Below are 21013 nucleotides of genomic sequence, written 5' to 3' on the forward strand. Positions count from 1 at the left end.
ATTCACACACTCCATCCATGTCTTCTTCGGTCGACCTCTTCCCCTTCTACCTTGCACTACCATCTTCATACATCTTCTATATCCACCTCCTTATTTGTTATATTATTATACTATGTTAGTTGACTGTTGGTTCTCCTTGTAGTAAATAAATAAATAAATCAAATAAACTGTTAGGTCAAGTGTAGAAAATAGCACATAATCTAACAGTTTCTTTCAGAACAGTTTCTTTATAGTATAGCTGGGTCAGCGGGCTCAGAGCCAACATAAAGTTACGTGGTCACCGGTGCTCATAGACCCCGCGTTTGGAAGTGGTTGGTGGTAGGTGATTGTAGAGTCACCAGTGCCGGCACAATAACGAGTCTGTAGTATGTTTTTTTTTATTGCTTAGATAGATGGACGAGCTCACAGCCCACCTGATGTTAAGTGGTTACTGGAGCCCATAGACATCTACAACGTAAATGCGCCGCCCACCTTGAGATATAAGTTCTAAGGTCTCAGTATAGTTACAACGGCTGCCCCACCAAACCGAAGCGCATTACTGCTTCACGGTAGAAATAGGTAGGGCGGTGGTACCTACCGGTGCGGACTAAGAGGTCCTACCACCAGTAAATGTAATAAACAAATGAACGTTTACAATTACGATTACAACTACAAATAAAGACCACGCGCGCTCGTACCCTGCAAAAACTATATGCCAAGAAAAGTGATCACAAAGACTCGACATTTCAGATCTGTTTTTAATTCCCTATTAGCTCCTATATCTCCGTTGTCAAACGACTGGCTTTGGAGTAACGCGTCGCATATATACATTCAGCTGAGTGGTTGGGACGACGGCGGTTGTGACGTCACCAGATGGGACGTCGAATACCGACCTTTTGGCTCTAACACGTGGCGTAGGACTGAGAATAAAGCGGTAAGTGATCGTTATTATTGTTGCAATAATATAAGTATACTAGCTGACCCGGCAAACATTGTTTTGCCATATATAAGATTTCTAGGGAATTTCTAGTGTAGAAAAAAAAACTAACTTACTGTAAGTGTGTAAGGATGTGGTAAATGAGTGAAAGAGGTATGTAGTGCTGTGAACGATGAGGGAATATATAATAAAAATAACAAAACCTCATTTAACCACATAATACCTCATTATAACAAAAAAAAAGTCCAAATAAAAAAAATATGTTAGGGGTGGACAACCCTAATCACTTAGGGGTATGAAAAATAGATAGTAGCCGATTCTCAGGCTTACTGAATATGCATAAAAAATTTCATGAGAATCGGTCAAGCGGTTTCGGAGGAGTATGGGAACGAACATTGTGACACGAGAATTTTATATATTAGATTGCGTACGTATGCGCCTTTAAATGAAAATGACGTACGTGCCTTTGTTGCATGGAAACACTCCAGCAAAGATCTTACGATCTGTATATGTCAAAGTAAATATCCACTGAAATAATATTAAATTTAATACCATTAGTAAAAGTCGATAAAAAAAATATCATTTGCTTGGAAACTGAAAATGAATTGGTGACTTTATATCTTATACCTTTAAACGAGCAATTCTTGTATGTATATAATCTGAATCTCGGAAACGGCTCCAACGATTTTCATAAAATTTAGTATACATTGGGGGATTTGGGGGGCGATAAATCGATCTAGCTACGATTTATTTTCAGAAAATTTTGTTTTATTCGTGTTTTCAATAATCAACTCTTCCCGACATCTATTGGCGAATAATAATACTATTTTTCTTAATTGAGGGCAACTATCCGCTTTAAAGACACAACAAGATGGCCTTATAAAAAAAATCGAGCAAAGCTCGGTCATCCTCTAGTTATGTTTACCCTTCGTACATAAATATTACAGTGAATTATTTTGAAGTTTAAGAAGAGAAGTTACAAAATTACTCAGACTAACGCGAAGAAACTGATCTGTATTAGCACAGACTGTGGCCATATAGATTCACAGATTACTTCGAATCTGTTAACGAGAATTGCGTTTCTAATAAAGAGAAATATATTGCCCAAATTAGAATATCCATCTTCCATTCCGTCCTGATCGAATCGTGAGATTAAAAAAAAGATATGTGGTGTCGTGGAACACCGGATAGGAACGAAATTCCTTATTATAAAAATATTAATTTAAAGTTCTATTCGAGGTATAAAGAAAATAACACTGAAGGTTTCGCAAAAACCCACGGTCATTCAGTAACGTGTGAACTTATTATGGTAGACTTCAGTGTTGTTTGCGAGTTTGTATTGCGCAAACGAACGCTCTGAGATCGTGGTCAATGAATGATAAAAAAAATGTTATTTTTTGTACGTTATTACAAAGTTAAGTCGTACACTGTGTGCATTACTAATAAATCTTACGTTACGGACGTTTTTCCCGGTTAGGGTACCCCTACGCATCGTCCCATAGGGAACTTCGTTCCATAACCTCTCAATCATATACATTGCTTGACCACTCCAGAATCTAGCATGAAAGATGTTAGAGTATGAGTTCCATAGCGTATTTAAAGTATGGATACCTTTACATCAGTCCATGGACATGAACCTCGGATGGAGTTACATGGAAGGACACTACCAAGCTCCACCGCTGCGATCCATTCCATCTTCGTACGCGGTCGGCTCTCTCATTCCCGCCAGTTGGTACGAGCTGAGAGTGACTGCGATAAACGATGCCGGAGCCGCCTCTGCTGTGTACACGTATGCGACCAAGACCTTGGACGGCGGTAAGTCTTATTTATAGAGAAGAAGTGAAACTTCTTTAGGTGTATTGAGTGTAAACTGTAACTCGCGACAGATTCGTTACGGCTAGAGAGAAAAGATACAATTTAGGAAGAGTGTGAGTGAGAAAATAGACAGAGCGTCTCGCGAACCACTCGACTGTGGAGAGGGAAAAGACAAAGTGAGCTAGGTCATTTTTCTTATACACAGCATTCCCTGTTACAAGAGAAATTTGATTTAAGGATGAAATTTTAAAAAAACCACTATACTACACACCGCAAAAGAAGTTTCACTTCTTTCACGTGTACTAAGTTGCACGCGCACTATTATTTTAATAATTAGCGCGATGGAAATTCTCTTTACCTTTTTATCATTAAATTAGTATTAAGAACTGGTGACACAATAAGTTTTATTTATTTATTACTTAGATGGGAAGACGAGCTCACAGCCCACCTGGTGTTAAGTGGTTACTGGAACCCATAGACATCTACAACGTAAATGCGCCACCCACCTTAAGTTTTAAGTTCTAAGATCTCAGTATAGTTACAACGGCCGCCCTACCCTTCAGAGCGAAACACATTACTGCTTCACGGCAGAAATAGGCAGAGCGGTGGTACCTACCCGCGCGGACTCACAAGAGGTCCTACCAACAATAAAGTTAATAACAGTATAAGACAATTACTGATTATTTTAAGAATCTTTCATTAATTCTACTTAAGTTCATATGACAACCCGAGAGCTCTCACAGTTTAATGACGCAACTTTATCAATCCCAACGTTTTGAATGCTTAAAGTTTTGTTGTCGCAAGCTTTCGGCGGCAACTTTGATTATACTGTTGTTGCCGAAGTTTCGATAGCTTTGAGCTTTTGAATTACCTGCTATGATGATTAGAGAGTGTTCGACAATGAAAGTGTAATAAATTTGAAAGTTTATAAGTATTTACCAAGCTTTTATGTGTCAGTTTTTTGATAATTAAAACAACCGATGCTCTCTTGAATGAAGTCGTCGTGGCCTAAAGGTTAAGACGCCCGGTGCATTCGTATCGAACGATCCGTAAGTGCCAGTGGTCGAATCCCGCAGCAGATACAAATTTTTCAAGTAAAATTTAATCCTTAACACGTATTCAAGAAGTACTAGCACAGTGAAAGTAAATAATCGTCCAAAACATAGGATAGTAAAAAAAAATTGCAAAAATAATAATATGTGTGATTACTGGCGGTAGGACCTCTTGTGAGTGAGTCCGCACGGGTAGTTACCACCGCTCTTCCTATTTCTGCCGTGAAGCAGTAATGTCCTTCGGTTTGTAGGGGAGGAGCTGCCTTTCTACTGTAAGCCTGATACTTTAAAACTGATATCTGAAGGTGATAGTGACATTTACATTGTTGATGTCCATGGGGTTCGATAACCACTTAACACCAGTTTTTTTTATTGCTTAGATGGGTAGACGAGCTCACAGCCCACCTGATGTTAAGTTGTTACTGGAGCCCATAGACATCTACAACGAAAATGCGCCACCCAGCTTGAGATATAAGTTCTAAGGCCTCAGTATAGTTACAACGGCTACACCACCCTTCAAACGCATTACTGATTTACGGCAAAAATAGGCGAGGTGGTGGTACCTATCCGTGCGGACTCACAAGAGGTCCTACCACCACATGTGACGTGAGCTCATTCAATAGTCCAAGAAATGAATAAGACACATCAGAAAAGTTATCAATAATGTAAGAATCTGTTCCAGAGGAAGTGGGCCCTCCCTTGGAGTTTTTCGACCTGAACATGCTAGTCATCGTCTGCAGCTCGATACTACTCGTCGTGTGTCTGCTGGCGTTTTTCTGTATACTACTAAAGAGGCATAGGTAAGTCGTAATGCTCCAAAATGCTCCTTATTTTCTAGTGGCCAGGTTTGCTTTTTTATAAATCCCTGTCGCCCATAGTTACCGGCTGAGACGGTCAATCGCTAATAACAAACCCCTTTCGAAGAGGAGTTTCTTTAATAACAAAGCGTTTTGTAAGTCACAAGGCTTTTGAAAAGTAAGGATGGTGATTGATAGTCATATAACAAAAGATCATTGGTTGATCATCATTTCATTGATTCCTCGAAGACTACTTATTGGAGGCAGGACCTCTTGTGAGTCCGCGAGGGTAGGTACCATCGCCCTGCCTATTTCTGCCGAGAAGCAGTAATGCGTTTCGGCTTGAAGGGGGCGGCAGCCGTTGTAACTATACTGAGACCTTAGAACTCATATCTCAAGGCGGGTGGCGCATTTACGTTGTAAATGTCTATGGGCTCCGATAACCACTTAACACCTGCTGGGCCGTGAGCTTTTCCACCCAACTATGCAATAAAAATAAATAAATAAATAAAACCATTCTCCTTCAAGGTAAAAACTGCTCAACTGGATATATTATTATGTATAGTATTAGCTTGAGCTTCTTGACCAAAGACCGTAGCTTACGGTCGATTTTAATGTTTGAACATTAAGCAGCACTACCAAAGATAACTTAGCTTCTAAATAGTTTATTTTTGGACACAGGCAAAACTACGCCTCCCAGTATCGACACTCGATTGCTGAGGAAGTCAAGTCCAGAAACGAGAGTGTCGCCTCGCATTCCGAACACAAGGACAGATACGCTCAGGCTCCAAGAATCTATACCTCGCCTGTGCAAATCCGCAAGGGTAGCAAAAATGGTAAGCAATATAATATCTGTCGTTATGTAGGGGTATTGTGAACCCCCAAAGTTAGGTACTACTAAAATATCTCCAGCCGAGAGGCGAGCCCGTTTTAGGGGTGTGACAGCCGTGATACAGTGGTATCCACCCTATGAGACATTGATAGCAGTTTTGATAGCGCTATGACATGTCCTTCTTCGAACGAGGCATATGGAGAGTATTAAGCGGTAGGCAGCGGCTTGGCTCTACCCCTGTCATTGCTGAAGTCCATGGGCGACGGTACCCACTCACAATCAGGTGGGCCGTGTGCCTAGAAGGGCAATAAAAAAAAAACAAATTGGTCATGAGCTCACGAGTGGGTCGGTCCGATGGTGTGAGAAAAATTTGAATAAACCGGAGAAATAGAGACAGTATGAAAACCATGTAATTTGTTAAATTAATGTCACCCAGCTTCGACTACATCAGCTACATCAAATTTTATTACTTATTAAAGCAGTACAGGGCTGCCTTAGAGCTGAACCAACATGAGTTTGCTTAGTTCGATCGCATACCTGTAGTAGACGCACGCTTTATAATAACAAAGAGTACTTGATCTAGAAATGTTCGAGATAAGTCCTTACGCCGAGTTTGCCTTGGGTTTCCGGACTTTTGACCACGTTGAGAACCAGGATCTGCCAAGCAGGCTTCCCAGTAGACCAAGGTTTGATACAGGTAAGAAAATTCACACAGGTACTGGTGGTAGGACTTCTAGTGAGTCCGCACAGATAGGTATTTCTGCCGTGAAGCAGTAATGAGTTTCGGTTTGTAGGGTGGGGCAGCCGTTGTAACTATACTGAGACCTTAGAACTCACGTCTCGGGGTGGGTGGCGGCATTTGCGTTGCAGATGTCTATGGGCTCCTGTAACCACTTAACAACAGATGGGCTGTCAGCTCATCCAACTAGAACATTGTCAGGTAGCCTGAAATCTAATAGGTCGTCATAATTCCACCAAAGCACCCCGTTTCACTTAACTGAATGAGAAGCTGCCTAAATATAGATATAATCATAAAATGTGTTAATTAATGTCCATTGTTAAAGTTTTACGACTTATCTTTTTAATTGGAAAAGCGAAGTTAGATTACTTCGAAGGAATTTTATTAATAACGAGCTTTCGAAGGAGGCCCGGCGCTTCGGAAGCTCAACAAGTCGAACTTTCGCGCGAGTACACGATATTTAGTTGGGATCTTGTTATTGTGTCTGAATGTTGGTTTAACGATTTAATTAGTTTTGCAATGAGCCTTAAAAATAAAGTACCACCACTAATGTACGCAATGGTAATAAAAGCTTTATTTATTACTAACTTTTGCCCGCGAATTCGTCCGCGTGGAATAGTTACTTTGGCATAACGTTAAATTTTACCCGCGACTTCATTTACAGTACTCAGGATTGGAACTTCATTACTGAATCGGTAGATGGCGTTGAAGAAGCTAGATTTTGAGATTTTTTGACAAACAATTTTTTTACTTTTCGTAAAAAAAATTTTTTTTTTTCTTAATAAAAAGTATCCTATGTTACTTCTAATACCTCCAAGAATATGTGCACAAAGTTTCATGATGATCGGTATTAGTAGGGCTGCATCCCTACTAATATATCAATGTAATAACTATATGAATTTACAGTCCATATAATGTTACGTGGTTACTAGAATCCATAGAGTTAGAGTCAGTAAACCGAAATGCCGCCGCCATCTTGAAATGTGTAGTTTCCATTGCCTGTCCGCTTTTCCTACCATGATTGCTTGACGCGGCCAGAATAAGCAGCAAGGTCGTACCAACCCGAGCAGGCCTACAATTACAAATTTTCATATTACGATAAGTTGCGCGTATTTAAGGACAAAATAAAAAGAGAAAGAAAAACCGCACCTTAACTATAATCTTCAATCATTTGTTGTTTTATAACTGACTTGTTGTTACTTGTAATTATATTGACATATATTATATTCTTTTCTTTTTGATATCACATGACATTTATTAGACATTCATATCAATATTTTAACATTTTTTACTGTATTACTTGTTAAATTTGAATTTCAAAGTATGTTTTCATTAGGAATTCCTTTTTTATTATTATTGTATTCCATCTTCGAGCCGATGAATCGCCAAAGTTATTTTATTTAAAAGTTATTTTCAATGTTAAATATTTGTGATTTTTTTTTTAAATAAATAAATAAAAGTATATTACCCGGTCCGGGGTAGGGCGCCGGCTGTGAACGGCAGGAGTTTTTAGTGAGATTCAACTCCCACATACTGATACCGGATCCGGCGATTTTCTCCTGCAGAAAAAAAAAAACTCCCCTTGGGAAGAAAATAAAAAAGCCTCAGATCACATGTGATTGTTGGCCGAGGCGAATAATTAATAATAAAATATAATAGTTTAATTTAGTAAAAAAAGATATTATCAAACTATCAAAATTTGGACAGCATTCGGAAAGAGCGCGAATTCTAACAGCGACATCTATTGACGACAAGTCAGAACTACGATTCTATTAAAAACTGGTCAACTAGCCCATTTCTCTAAGCCTCACGAGACTCGTGACTCGATTAATTCGGATCCCGTTAAACAAAATTAATGACCCGCTCCCCCGTTTGACCGTGTTCGGGTTGAGAGATCAAGATGTTTTGGAGAACTGGAAATGTTTCGTTAAATTGTTTGAATACGCCCAATTGACGATGAAATGTGCTTTGAACGGCGTAGACTCCAAGCCTTTCTTCTGTATGACAACAAATGATAGAAGCCAGATATAAAAAAAAATACGATTTGAAGGGCGGGGCAGTCGTTGTAACTATACTGAGACCTTAGAACTGATATCTCAAGGTGGATGGCGCATTTACGTTGTAGATGTCTATGGGATCCAGTAACCACTCAACACCAGGTGAGTTGGCAGACTCATCTACTCTTCTAAGCAATAAACAAAAAAAAAAGATTTAGGGAGAAAAGGGGTAATTTTTTTGCCACTGTTGGGGCACAGCTAAACCACCGCTAAATTATTTGACTAAAAAAATCAAAACGGGCCATCGTTGAAAAAATTCTGGTCTTTCATGTAATGCCATCAACGATCAGTCATACCCGATCCTATAGACTGAATGGTAAACAATTGACGTCGTCTTAAACACGTAATTACGGATCCTCCCGATCCATTAACGGTGCTTTAAGATACCACAAGCAGCGGTCACCGTCCTCGTCGAACCCGTCGCTTGGAACGAAGGGCTCGACGAGCGAATTAACCCACCGACACAGCCCACTGAGTTTCTCGCCGGATCTTCTCAGTGGGTCGCGTTTCCGATCCGGTGGTAGATTCTTTTTTTTTTTTTTTTTATTGCTTAGATGGATGGACGAGCTCACATTCCATTTGCCAAACAAGTTTGTTAAGGGTCCAGTTACTGGTGGTAGAATGCCTTGTAAGTCCGCACGGGTAGGTATCACCACCCTGCCTATTTCTGCCGTGAGATAGCTTCTGAGCTCACAGCCCACCTGGTGTTAAGTGGTTACTGGAGCCCATAGACATCTACAACGTAAATGCGCCACCCACCCCGAGATACAAGTTCCAATGTCTCAGCATAGTTACAACGGCTACCCCACCCTTCGAACCGAAACGCATTACTGCTTCACGGCAGAAATAGGCGGGGTGGTGGTACCTACCCGTGCGGAATCCCAAGAGGTCCTACCACCAGTGACAAAGCTTTCTTCAAAGACATTCTGCGAAGCACTGCTCTTGCTAGGGCCAGTGTTAGCACCACTCCGGTTTGAGCCCCGTGAGCTCACCAACACGTTAGGGTGAAGCTGAAATATCCTCTCAAGGCTATAGCGTAGGTAGGAATAAAAAAAAATATCTACGAGCTTGATTGGTGTCTTAATACCAAATGAGCCGTATTCTTATCTACCTATTTAAAACCATAACAATAAAATTTACAATACTTTCAAAACATTATGAAACTTTTTTTTTTTTTTTTTTTTTTTTTTTATTGCCTTTGTAGGCAGACGGGCATACGGCCCACCTGATGGTGAGTGGTTACCGTCGCCCATGGACTTCAGCAATGCCAGGGGCAGAGCCAAGCCGCTGCCTACCGCTTAATACTCTCCACAAGCCTCGTTTGAAGAAGGACATGTCATAGCGCTCGGGAAACACCGTGGAGGGGAGCTCATTCCATAGCCGGATGGTACGTGGCAAAAAAGATCTCTGGAAACGCACTGTGGATGACCGCAGTGGCTCCAGGTAGTATGGATGAACTCTACTCCGGTGGCGGGCGGTGCGATGGTAAAAACGAGATGCTGGTATCATCTCGAACAATTCCTCAGAGCACTCCCCATGGAACATACGGTACAAAATACAGAGGGAACCGAAGTCCCTCCGCAGACCCAGAGGCTCCAAACGATCCGAGAGAATGGGATTATCGACAATCCGAACGGCCCTCCTCTGTATGGAGTCAAATGGAAGAAGCTGGTATTTGGGAGCCCCAGCCCAGAGATGGGAGCAGTACTCCATGCGAGGCCGGACTTGTGCTTTATAAAGCAAAAGTCTTTGTCCAGGCGTGAAGTACCGCCTCGCTCTGTTGAGGACTCCCAGCATTTTGGACGCCAACTTGGCTTTGCCTTCCAAATGACTCCGAAACTGGACATCGCTCGAAATGTCGACCCCAAGTATCCCGATACTCTCGGAAGGTTGCAGGGATACTCCTTGGAATTGCGGCGCCATGACAAAGGGGTCCTTCTTCGCAGTGAACGCGCAAACTTGTGTCTTTATCGGGTTGAATTGAACCAAGTTCAATTCACCCCATTCGGAGACTCGCCCCAGAGAGTTCTCCACTTCAGACACAAGTTTTGATCGTCTCTCTTGCACCACGCTCCGAGAGAGACTCTGATGGCCGATATATCGCGCATCCCCCGTGCTGTCATCTGCATAGCAATGCATGCCATCAATAGACAGCATGTCATTGATATACAGGATGAAAAGCGTGGGGGAGAGCACCGAACCTTGTGGAACGCCAGCGTTAATGGTCATGGTATCAGAACAGTCACCGTCTACAACGACCGTGATGCTCCGCCCATCCAAAAAGCTAGCGATCCACTTGCAGAGACCCTCGGGGATTCCGTAAGATGGTAACTTCGATAGAAGTGCCCTATGCCAGACCCTGTCGAAGGCCTTCGCGATATCAAGGCTCACAGCAAGAGCCTCGCCCTTGCTTTCCAAGGCTTCAGCCCACCTGTGAGTAAGGTATACAAGAAGATCGCCAGCTGAGCGACCGTGACGGAAACCGTACTGTCGGTCACTGATCAGCTGGCGATCCTCCAGATACTTCAGGAGTTGTATATTAATTATTCGCTCCATCACCTTGGAAAGCAAGGAAGTTATCGCGATAGGCCTATAGCTCGATGGGTCCGACCGGTCACCCTTCTTGGGGATAGGGTGGACGTGGGCAGTCTTCCATGAAGACGGAACCCTGTTAGTGCAATAAGAGAGGCGATACAAACGCGTTAGCGCAGGCGTCAGCTCAGGGGCGCACGTTTTCAGAACCACTGCAGGGATGCCGTCTGGCCCGCTCGACTTATGGACGTCCAGGAGTCGGAAACTCTATGGGTTTTAAATTTAAACCCAAAAAAGTAGTAAGCCAAACGCCAAGCAAGCACCTTAAATTATTATGAAATATTATAATCATTAATATTAATTAGAACGAAAATAATTCTTAATTAAAATACAACGAAGATTGATGCTTAATGATCTCGTTAAATTATTCTTAATTCGATTACCGTTATTATTTCTGATGAGTGTTGTAAATGTTTCAAAATGCGAGACGATATTCATACGAACGGGAAAATGAGTTAGGAATACTCGACCAAACAAAATGTGTCTTTTAGCTTGTCTTGTATTTGTAGGCAGCGGCTTGGCTCTGCCCCTGGCATTGCTGAAGTCCATGGGCGACGGTAACCACTCACCATCAGGTGGGCCGTATGCTCGTCTGCCTACAAAGGCAATAAAAAAAAATTTTAATTGGTCTGATCTATTTTTTGAAACTTCTTCTTTCAGTGACATTTTCTTGTCAACGCGTTTTTATTATCTTAGTAACTAAGTTTGTATATTAATGCAATTTAACGTCATTTACATCAACTTCTAAACTGCGCACGCATCAAAGACGAATAGCAATAAATTAATTTTATAACTTCGCTCTAATATCTTGATCAATATCAACAGAATAAAAAAGGTAAAATTAATTGTTAGCTCAGTTTGTTTATTTCAGCTTGGACCGATGGCATGTTAAAGGTCGCGGGAATAGATTGGATGTGAACATCGGACTGAACTAGGATCGGACTAGGACTGGACCAGGCCCGGACTAGTACTGCACTAGACTCGGACTAGGACTAGAATAGGCCCGATCTAAGACTAGACTAGGCCCGGACTAAGCCTAGACTAGGCCTGAACTAGGACTAGACTTACTTATATGGTACAGTGATGAGGTTGATGCTGAACATGCAATACAAAAAAGATTACAACAAAGATACAATTAGGATTCAGCAAAACTAAGAAAGACGGACGACCGCAATTATATGCTCTCTTCAAAAGAGTTTTCCCCCGCCTGTCTCAAAGTGGCTGTTGGCGTTTACGTAGTAAAATCTTCGGGCGAGAACTCAATATTCACCTAATCATAATGTGAAATTCTGTTGTGTTTGTCTATACTAATATTATAAAGAGGAAAGATTTGTTTGTTTGTTTGTATTGAATAGGCTCCGAAACTACTGAGCCGATTTGAAAAAGTCTTTAACTGTTTGGAAGCTACACTATTCCCGAGTGACATAGGTTATAATCTTTTTAAAAAAAAAATAAGGATCCTTACTAAAACTCCGATAATGTAACGCAAGGTGTAAAAAAATTACCTAAAATATTCTTTACATCGCGTGCCCTGCAAAAACAATTGATGATAGATTAAAATAACGTATTACAACTTTGTAGAACACATTATTATTTACAAAAAGTGTCACAACAGCATATGCCTAACTACCTATATAGTTATGCCGCAATAAGTGTTCTTTTATTTTAAAAAATAGAACAACGTCAAATATTGTCTAAATTTCTGTTAAAGACCCGAGCGGAGCCAGAGTGGACCCCTAGTTCTTTCTATAATTAAATCGATTGTTTCCAGAAACGAGCTTTCAAAATCGCTCCGAATCTGACGACAGCGACAGCACTTCGAAAGCTACCGTCACCGCGATACCGAGACGTGAGTACCCGATGTCCTCCCAAGATGATGTTTGGAACCTCTGTGTCTGCGGAGGGACTTTGGTTCCCTCTGTATTTTATACCGAATGTTCCATGGGGAGTGCTCTGAGGAACTGTTCGAGATGATACCGGCATCTCGTTTTTACCATCGCACCGCCCGCCACCGGAGCTCATCCATACTACCTGGAACCACTGCGGTCATCCACAGTGCGTTTCCAGAGATCTTTTTTGCCACGTACCATCCGGCTATGGAATGAGCTCCCCTCCACGGTGTTTCCCGAGCGCTATGACATGTCCTTCTTCAAACGAGGCTTGTGGAGAGTATTAAGCGGTAGGCAGCGGCTTGGCTCTGCCCCTGACATTGCTGAAGTCCATGGGTGACGGTAACCACTCACCATCAGGTGGGCCGTATGCTCGTCTGCCTACAAGGGCAATAAAAAAATATGTCCGATCAGACACACCTAGAGAACGTCCAGCATTCCATTTGCCAAACAAGTTTGTTAAGGGTCCAGTTACTGGTGGTAGAATGCCTTGTGAGTCCGCACGGGTAGGTACCACCACCCTGCCTATTTCTGCCGCGAGATAGCTTCTGAGCTCACAGCCCACCTGGTGTTAATTGGTTACTGTAGCCCATAGAAAACGTCAATGCTGCCACCCACCTTGAGATATAAGTTTTAAGGTCTCAAGTATAGTTACAACGGCTGCCCCACCCTTCAAACCGAAACGCATTACTGCTTCACGGCAGAAATAGGCAGGGTGGTGGTACCTATCCGCGCGGACTCACAAAAGGTCCTACCACTAGTAAATTGACAGTCCTACTACATTTCTTTTAGTCAAATGAATTCATTTTTATTTTATGTCCTGTTTTTTTCTTTCTTTAGGACATTGTCGTACTCCACACCATAGGTAACAACGAGAAACGACCTCACGACACTAAATCGCCGAATAACTTATTTTATCTCAAACTGGACCGGATCCATTGGCGCTGCAATCAATGTCCCGATTTTAACAAAATTCTCTATGGAAATATTTTGAACCGTGGGAATGTTTATTAGTTAATTTTCATCCCACTGCTGGACACGGATCATATTTTCGTAGTCAAAATATTGTTAATAAAATAGGAGTAACTGTAGCGATTTATACAATAATTATATTCGATAAACTTTATTTTGTATGTAAGTGAAATTAAGTAATTCAGTACTTAAATTACATTCGGGATAAGTAGTAATTATAATTTTATGTAAAAGCATATCAATGATGATTAACTAGTATTATATTAAATAATTTTACGAAAGAACCAAATAAGATTGAATGTTGCTTAAATGGACGTGGTTATGCAGAAATGATTAATTTTTTTTAAGGGAAAGCTAAAAATGCGTCTGCCACAAGTAGGTAGGTATCAGTGCAAAGAGCAGCGTACTTAAGGCGTGGTTACATTAAATATAAATAAGAAAAAGCATCTCTATATATAAAAATGAATTGCTGTTCGTTAGTCTCGCTAAAACTCGAAAACGACTGGACCAATTTGGCTAATTTTGGTCTTGAATTTTTTGTGGAAGTCCAGAGAAGGTTTAAAAGGTAGATAAATATGAAAATGCTCGGAATTAAATAAAAATGACAATTTTGCTTTCCCTTTGATGTCCCCCGTCCTACGGATTCCTTTTGTTTGTTTTATGTTTATTTTATACAAAGTTTAGGTCTTTTACTTATCGATTGAGGCACTACGAAGTCTGCCGGGTCAGCTAGCCTTCTAATAAAAATAAAACCCACATTACTAATTCCGCTATTCCTGATTCTATTATCCTAGCTATTTCTGCCGAAAATCGTCCATGTACTCTCCGATAAAATAAAATAAAAACAGTTAAATTTTAGCCTCTAAATTTTAAAAGCTACTAATGGAGATAATAAGCACTCCTTTCGTGCGAGAAAAGGTGCTCAGGACCGGGCGAGTAATGTGTGGTAATCATACTCACGAGCGCTCATATTTGATCATAGACATTACATTTTACTGCCTCTCCGCCTTCATACGTGGGCTAATAAAAATTTAATAAAAAAAAACACTTTGACATCATTCTTGCATAATCCCGTCCATGGTATAAATTGTTCGGTGTCCAAATTTCGAAATATGTTTAATAACTCAAAAACACCATATCTTTATCTTATTTCCATATTATATTTATTATAAGACTGATATTTTCTATTATATAAGTATTTTAAAAGTACTCATTTCGTATTTTATTATACTAAATACATATATAACAATGATACAAATGTCTCTACCGGTCGTTTAAGATTACGGAATTTACCAATATTTTGTTCATTTATTAAACTTTTATAAATTATGACCGAAATAACTCTATGATCGAAATAACTGACTGCAAACTCACTAAATACTTTGATTATTTTGCTTATCTGCTTCCTAAATTGATATGGATGTAATAAGTGTACTTAGTGTGCGCATTTAAAATAAATAAATAAAACAAAATGGCGGATAGTCCAATATTCTAAATTAATCAGAGACGTAATCCCATTTATTTATCAGCTTAAGATCATTCAATGGTATTTCGTCATAATCTACGAACAATAAAATTGACTACAACTGTTATTTATGATCAAAATAAGCCTTTTTTTTTCAAATAATAATGTTAATTTTAAACGCCCAACGAAGCGGACGGGTACAGCTAGTAATATTATGAAGCTGAAGAGTTTGTTTGTTTGTTTGAACGCGCTAATCTCAGGAACTGCTGGTCCGATTTGAAAAATTCTTTCAGTATTAGAGAGCCCATTTATTGAGGAAGGCTATAGGCTATATAACATCACGGTAAGACCAATACAAGTGGAGCACCGATAAAGAATGTTTCTTCAAGAATGTAAATGAAGTGGGGGGTAAAATTTAGCGTTATGCTAAAGTAACTATTCCACGCGGATGAAGTCGCAGGCAAAAGCTAGTAGTCTATAAAACTATTGATATTGGACATTTTACCTTTTATTTGCGAACACAAATTCATGCAGTTTGAAACTATTGAAAGCAAGAGTTGAAACGGTAAAAGTAGTTTAAATTATTATATGTTCATGACTCTCAAAAGTCGAAGAAGAAACTATTAAAACTTCCGTAATAATATTAACAATATCATAACAAAAAGTCCGATGCCAAAATCTTTGGCTTAAACCACAACATGCACAAGACTATATTCATTAAATACGATGTGGACACAAATTAGAAAGAAATGTACTGTCTACAATTACCGGCCATGAGCTGTTTAATTATGCCAAATTAAAGACTTTTAGTGATAATATTTAATTTATGCTAGTACCAAATAAGTGTTTGCTCAACTTACCATTGAATTACTGCCAAATTTAATTAGTCCGATTGTTGTGTGCTTAAATTATTATTTGATATTAGGGCGTCTTTGATTGCAACTAATCGAATTGTATCTAGTCTAATTTGATCACATTGATTGAGTATGCACGGTATAGAGATGCATAATTAGCAGAAAAATTGTGAACATGCGAATGGAAAGAAAAATAATTATTCTGAATTCGTTTCCTTTTTCTAGATTCATTAATTGAACATCACCATTGAAATTATCGTTTTTTTTTTAAATCTAGTCATAGTATTTATATTAATTAAATAGGAAGTTAAAGATAAATGATTAAGTAAATAGTTTAATGTGAATAATAAAGGTTTGGGATATTAAATGATGTTTTATTTTTAAGTTTAGTTTTTTTATGTTTTTCTACCTATGCTGATAGCCTTGAGAGGCTATTTCAGCTTCTCTTTGACGTGTATGTGAGCTCACGGGGCTCAAACCGGAGTGTTGCTAACACTGGCCCTAACAAGAGCAGTGCTTCGTAGAATCTACCACCGGATCGAAAACGCGACTCACTGAGAAGATCCGGCGAGAAATTCAGTGGGCTGTGTCTTTGCTTACCTTACACATAGAGCCCTTCGTCGCAAGCGACGGGTTCGGCGGGTTCGGAGGACGGTGACCGGTGCTTGTGGTACCTAAAAGCACCGTTAATGGATCGGGAGGATCCGTAATGATGTGTTTTGGGCCACGTCGAGGAACGTTAGTAACTAATTTTTATAAGCTAGCACTAGCATTTTGCCGCGAAACATTGATTCTGGCTTGAAAGGTAGGATCGTTGTGTAACAACAGACAGAGCTAGGAGCTGTACTTCTTGTGTCAACGTGAGTAGCTTCAGATTTTGATGTATATGGGGCCCTAGCATACGAGAAATTTACGTGATTATGTAATCGGCTTGATTGCAGTAAATGCGAAACATGCTTAACTCGCTTACAACCAACTTCCAGTAAGACCTGGGTCATTCATATCGCCGAAGGGTAAGGTAGAAAAATATGTTTGCTTAGAAGGAACTTAAACTGATTTCACTAAGATCTAGGACAATGGTGTCGTCGAAGCGTATGGTGGCATAAGGTATTGCTTGGAAGGAACTTAAATTTCAAGCAGTACAGGCGGCTTTATTGCGTTGACGGGTTAGTCACCGTCAACCTTGATGTTAAGTGTCTATCGGAGCCAACAACAATTTTAGTGTTGCCACTCACATTTTTTTTTTTTATTGCTTATATGAATGGACGAGCTCACAGCTCACCTGGTGTTAAGTGGTTACTGGAGCCCATAGACATCTACAACGTAAATGCGCCACCCATCTTGAGATATAAGTTCTAAAGTCTCAATTATAGTTACAACGGCTGCCCCGCCCTTCAAACCGAAACGCATTACTGCTTCACGGCAGAAATAGGCAGGGTGGTGGTACCTACCCGTGCGGACTCACAAGAGGTCCTACCACCAGTAATTACGCAAATAATAATTTTGCGGGTTTCATTTTTATTACACGATGTGATAGTTCTAAGTCTAACTTTTACAACCACTGCCCCACCCTACAAACTGAAACGCATTACCGCTTCGCGGCAGAAGTAAGCAGGGCGGTGGTACCTACCTACCCGGGCTCGCAAGACGACTTCTTCTTCTTATCAGCCCACAGACGTCCACTGCTGCACATAGGCCTCCTCCAAGCGTCGCCACAAGAACCGGTTCTGCGCTGCCTGCATCCAGCGGATTCCCGCGAACCTTGATAGATCGTCGATCCATCTTGTGGGAGGCCTACCCACGCTACATCTTCCGGTACGCGGTCCCCACTCAAGAACTTTCTGGCTCCAACGGCCATCCGTTCTACGAGCAAGACGACTTACTAGCAGTAAAAGACACCAGTGTTAGTGATATTCAATCCTCACAAACCATCCAGTCGCGTCAACGGGTCAGACGTTGACCCAGTGAATTCTTCTAAGCCCAAATTGCGGATTGCACACCTCACTGTTTCGTGCATTCACACACTACAAATTAGAAACTCAATATGATTATTTTGATATGTATCGATTGGTTTGGTCGTCTTGTTATTAAACTAGTTAGTGACCGTGGCTACCGGGTAGTTCGATACTCACAGTCCATATATCTGTTTTGTTGTTTTGTACAGGTTTCCTCAGTAGCCATATCAAAAACGACAAATAGTCACTCCACATTACCCAAATTCAAGAAGTATATCCTGATCACGCAGGAGCCAGTCACCGTCGACTCGTCGGCGTAGTTGGAGCCATCGATTAGATAGGGAAAAAAACATGATATGTAAAGAATAAAATACTAACGTTAATTTGTTAATGACAGAAAAATAAACAGGTGTATGCATACCATATACCATAAAACGATCGGCAATTCATGAATAAGGAATAAAAGCCGAACAATAACAAAGGTCACGAAAGTTTCGGCTTAGCTTTCGGCCTTAGAGGTCAACGTCGTATTTCACGCTCAAAGGACCGGCTGTTTATCACTGCGCACTCACTTTCGTTAATAAATAATCCGGTAACATATACAGGGTGTGCCAGAGATATTCTCGAATTGAAGAATATACCTATATATTTATATATTCTATGACATGTCCTTCTTCAAACGAGGCTTGCGGAGAGTACTTAATAGCAGCGGCTTGGCTCTGCTCTTGGCATTGCTGAAGTCCATGGGCGACGGTGACCACTCACCATTAGGTGGGCCATATGCCCGTCTGCCTACAAGAGCAATAAAAAGTAAATAAAAAAAATGTGTGCGTGTACTAGTGTACACACGTAAGAAGTGAAACTTGTTTATGGCCTTATTTTTCGAAAAATGATCTACATGCAACTTTCTAGAAATTGGTTAAATAAAGTTAAATTAGATAAAGTTTAAACAAAAGGATTTTATTATCATAGACATGAATACAAAAAAGTTAAATTAGATAAAGTTTAAACAAAAGGATTTTATTATCATAGACATGAATACAAAACAGATGGCGCGTAACGGAAAAAAGTGACGCGTTACCGAAAAATGTGACGGTAAATTTTTTTCCAACGCCGATAAGGAAGTTTCACTTCAAAAAAACTAAAGATATCGCATTATTTTGCACTATTTTTGCAATAATGTGTGAACGATCTAGTACTAAGAGGGTAACAAGAAAATAGTTAAGTGCTTCAAAGTGCTTATAATTAACGTAAGTTTCATAAACCAAAGACATCGGGTTAACTTGAAAATTTCACACTCGTATCAAGGAGTAGGGAACGCGAGGAGTGAAGTTGTGTGATTTGTTTTATTTTGTCTGTTTAGTGTTTCTTCAGGTTTAAATGTGTAATAACGGTGGTTTATTAACTGTTTAATATCTATGAAAGTGCACAAATGTGGGAAAATGAAACAAAGCCGCTGGTGGTAACTTTTCGGGTTCCTCAAAATAGTCCACTGAAAAAGATCTTAGTAAATGACCACCATTTTACTGAGATTATATTTCATCCCATTTCATTTCATTTAATTTCATCCCAGTTGATTAATGTCTCAAATTAATCATCTTCATATCATTTCACTCCATAATATAATTTTTCATAAAAATATGATTACAAATTAAAATAAGACATGACTTAAAGGTCTCAGTTACCAGGTCATAAAATTCTTTAACAAAAAAAAAAATCGTATCAAGGAATTGTAATGTGTAACACGTTACCTTAGTGGTAGTGTAGGTTATTACAGTGTATTTTGTATTAGGTACCAAGTCAGTCAATAAACGATCGTCGACCAAAACAATTGTTTTCTTTACATAGCCCATGACGACCCTGCCAGGATAATCGAATAATTTTATTTCATCATCATCACTATCATAAGCCTATAGCAGTCCGCTGCTGGACATGGGCCTCTCCAATTGCCTGCCATGGGGCACGATTCTTGGCTTCTCTCATCAAGCTCTTGCCAACCGCCCTACATGGATCGTCACTCCACCGAGCCTAACAATTTTATAACTTTTACCTAATATCGAAACTTGACTATTTCAATGTTTACTTGGGTTTGTTGTTAAGACGTTTTATATTGGAACGAAGTTCCTTATCGCGCGTTGTGAAAGGGGGCTAGACGGAAAAAAATTCTTACGAAAAGTTGTCACGACACTTTTTAGATCCGTCATTCTGACCAATCAACGTGTAGGCGCTTATCGCGTGACATTGCTCGTATCCGATTGGTCCGCGTAATGAGTACAGTTTCTCGAGATAGCGTTTCAACAATAGTAATTTAGTTCATAGTATTGTTTTTTTTCTTCTTCATAATGCCGTAATTTATTATTACAACTTAAAAAAAAAATTACAATCCCTTCACTAATTAATCGAAAGGAACTTCGTTCCATCCGGGTGTCCCTTGACACCTCTGAAGTTTTTTTTAATACGCTTTTATTAGCTTCAGACGTATGTATGGATGTATGATTGTAACGGAATCTTTGAACATGATTTTGACCCCCTTCAAAACGTTGGATTAACTCGAAATTTGGTATAATTATTAAGGACCGATGACAATTCAATATTTAAAAAAAATTAAAAAAATAATAATTAGAAAAATTGAAATTCATCTAAAAAATGTAAAATAAATAAAAGTAAAAAAAAAAACAAAATACGCTTTTATAGAAAATCCAACTAAAAAAATAGAAAATAAATTTGAATAAATTTTAATTAAAAATAGCGTACGAAAAAATAATTTTATTGTAAAAAAAAGCGTGGGGTGCTTTTAGGATATTATCAAAATAACCCGTCTACTCATATCTGTTCATAAAATATTTATAACTATTATTGATACCATGCACCACACGCTTTTTTTACAATAAAATCATTTTTTCTTACTCTATTTTTAATTCAAATTTATTAAAATTTCTTTTCTATTTTTTAATTGGATTTTCTATATAAGCGTATTTTGTTAGTTTTTTCAAATTATTATTTATTAAACTTATTCTGTAGCGTTGAACGACTCCACAACGAGCGCTATGAATAAGTAAATTTCATGATCCGCTTATT

At 39.5% G+C, this 21013-nt stretch overlaps 1 protein-coding gene across 1 annotated transcript in view; it reads left to right on the forward strand.

Moving 5' to 3' along the window:
• LOC101746558 (cell adhesion molecule Dscam2) overlaps positions 1-16347 on the forward strand; it is an 83217-nt gene extending 66870 nt beyond the window's left edge. Inside the window, exons 26-32 of the mRNA XM_021346755.3 lie at positions 753-913; positions 2539-2731; positions 4466-4583; positions 5262-5416; positions 5996-6109; positions 12572-12649; positions 13530-16347. Coding sequence (XP_021202430.2) covers positions 753-913; positions 2539-2731; positions 4466-4583; positions 5262-5416; positions 5996-6109; positions 12572-12649; positions 13530-13558 — 848 coding nt within the window. The 3' untranslated portion in view covers positions 13559-16347. The remainder of the gene's footprint in view (positions 1-752; positions 914-2538; positions 2732-4465; positions 4584-5261; positions 5417-5995; positions 6110-12571; positions 12650-13529) is intronic.
• Positions 16348-21013: the final 4666 nt, after the last annotated feature.

The sequence above is a fragment of the Bombyx mori genome, chromosome 28 (assembly GCF_030269925.1).
Source record: "Bombyx mori chromosome 28, ASM3026992v2".
NCBI lineage: Eukaryota > Metazoa > Arthropoda > Insecta > Lepidoptera > Bombycidae > Bombyx > Bombyx mori.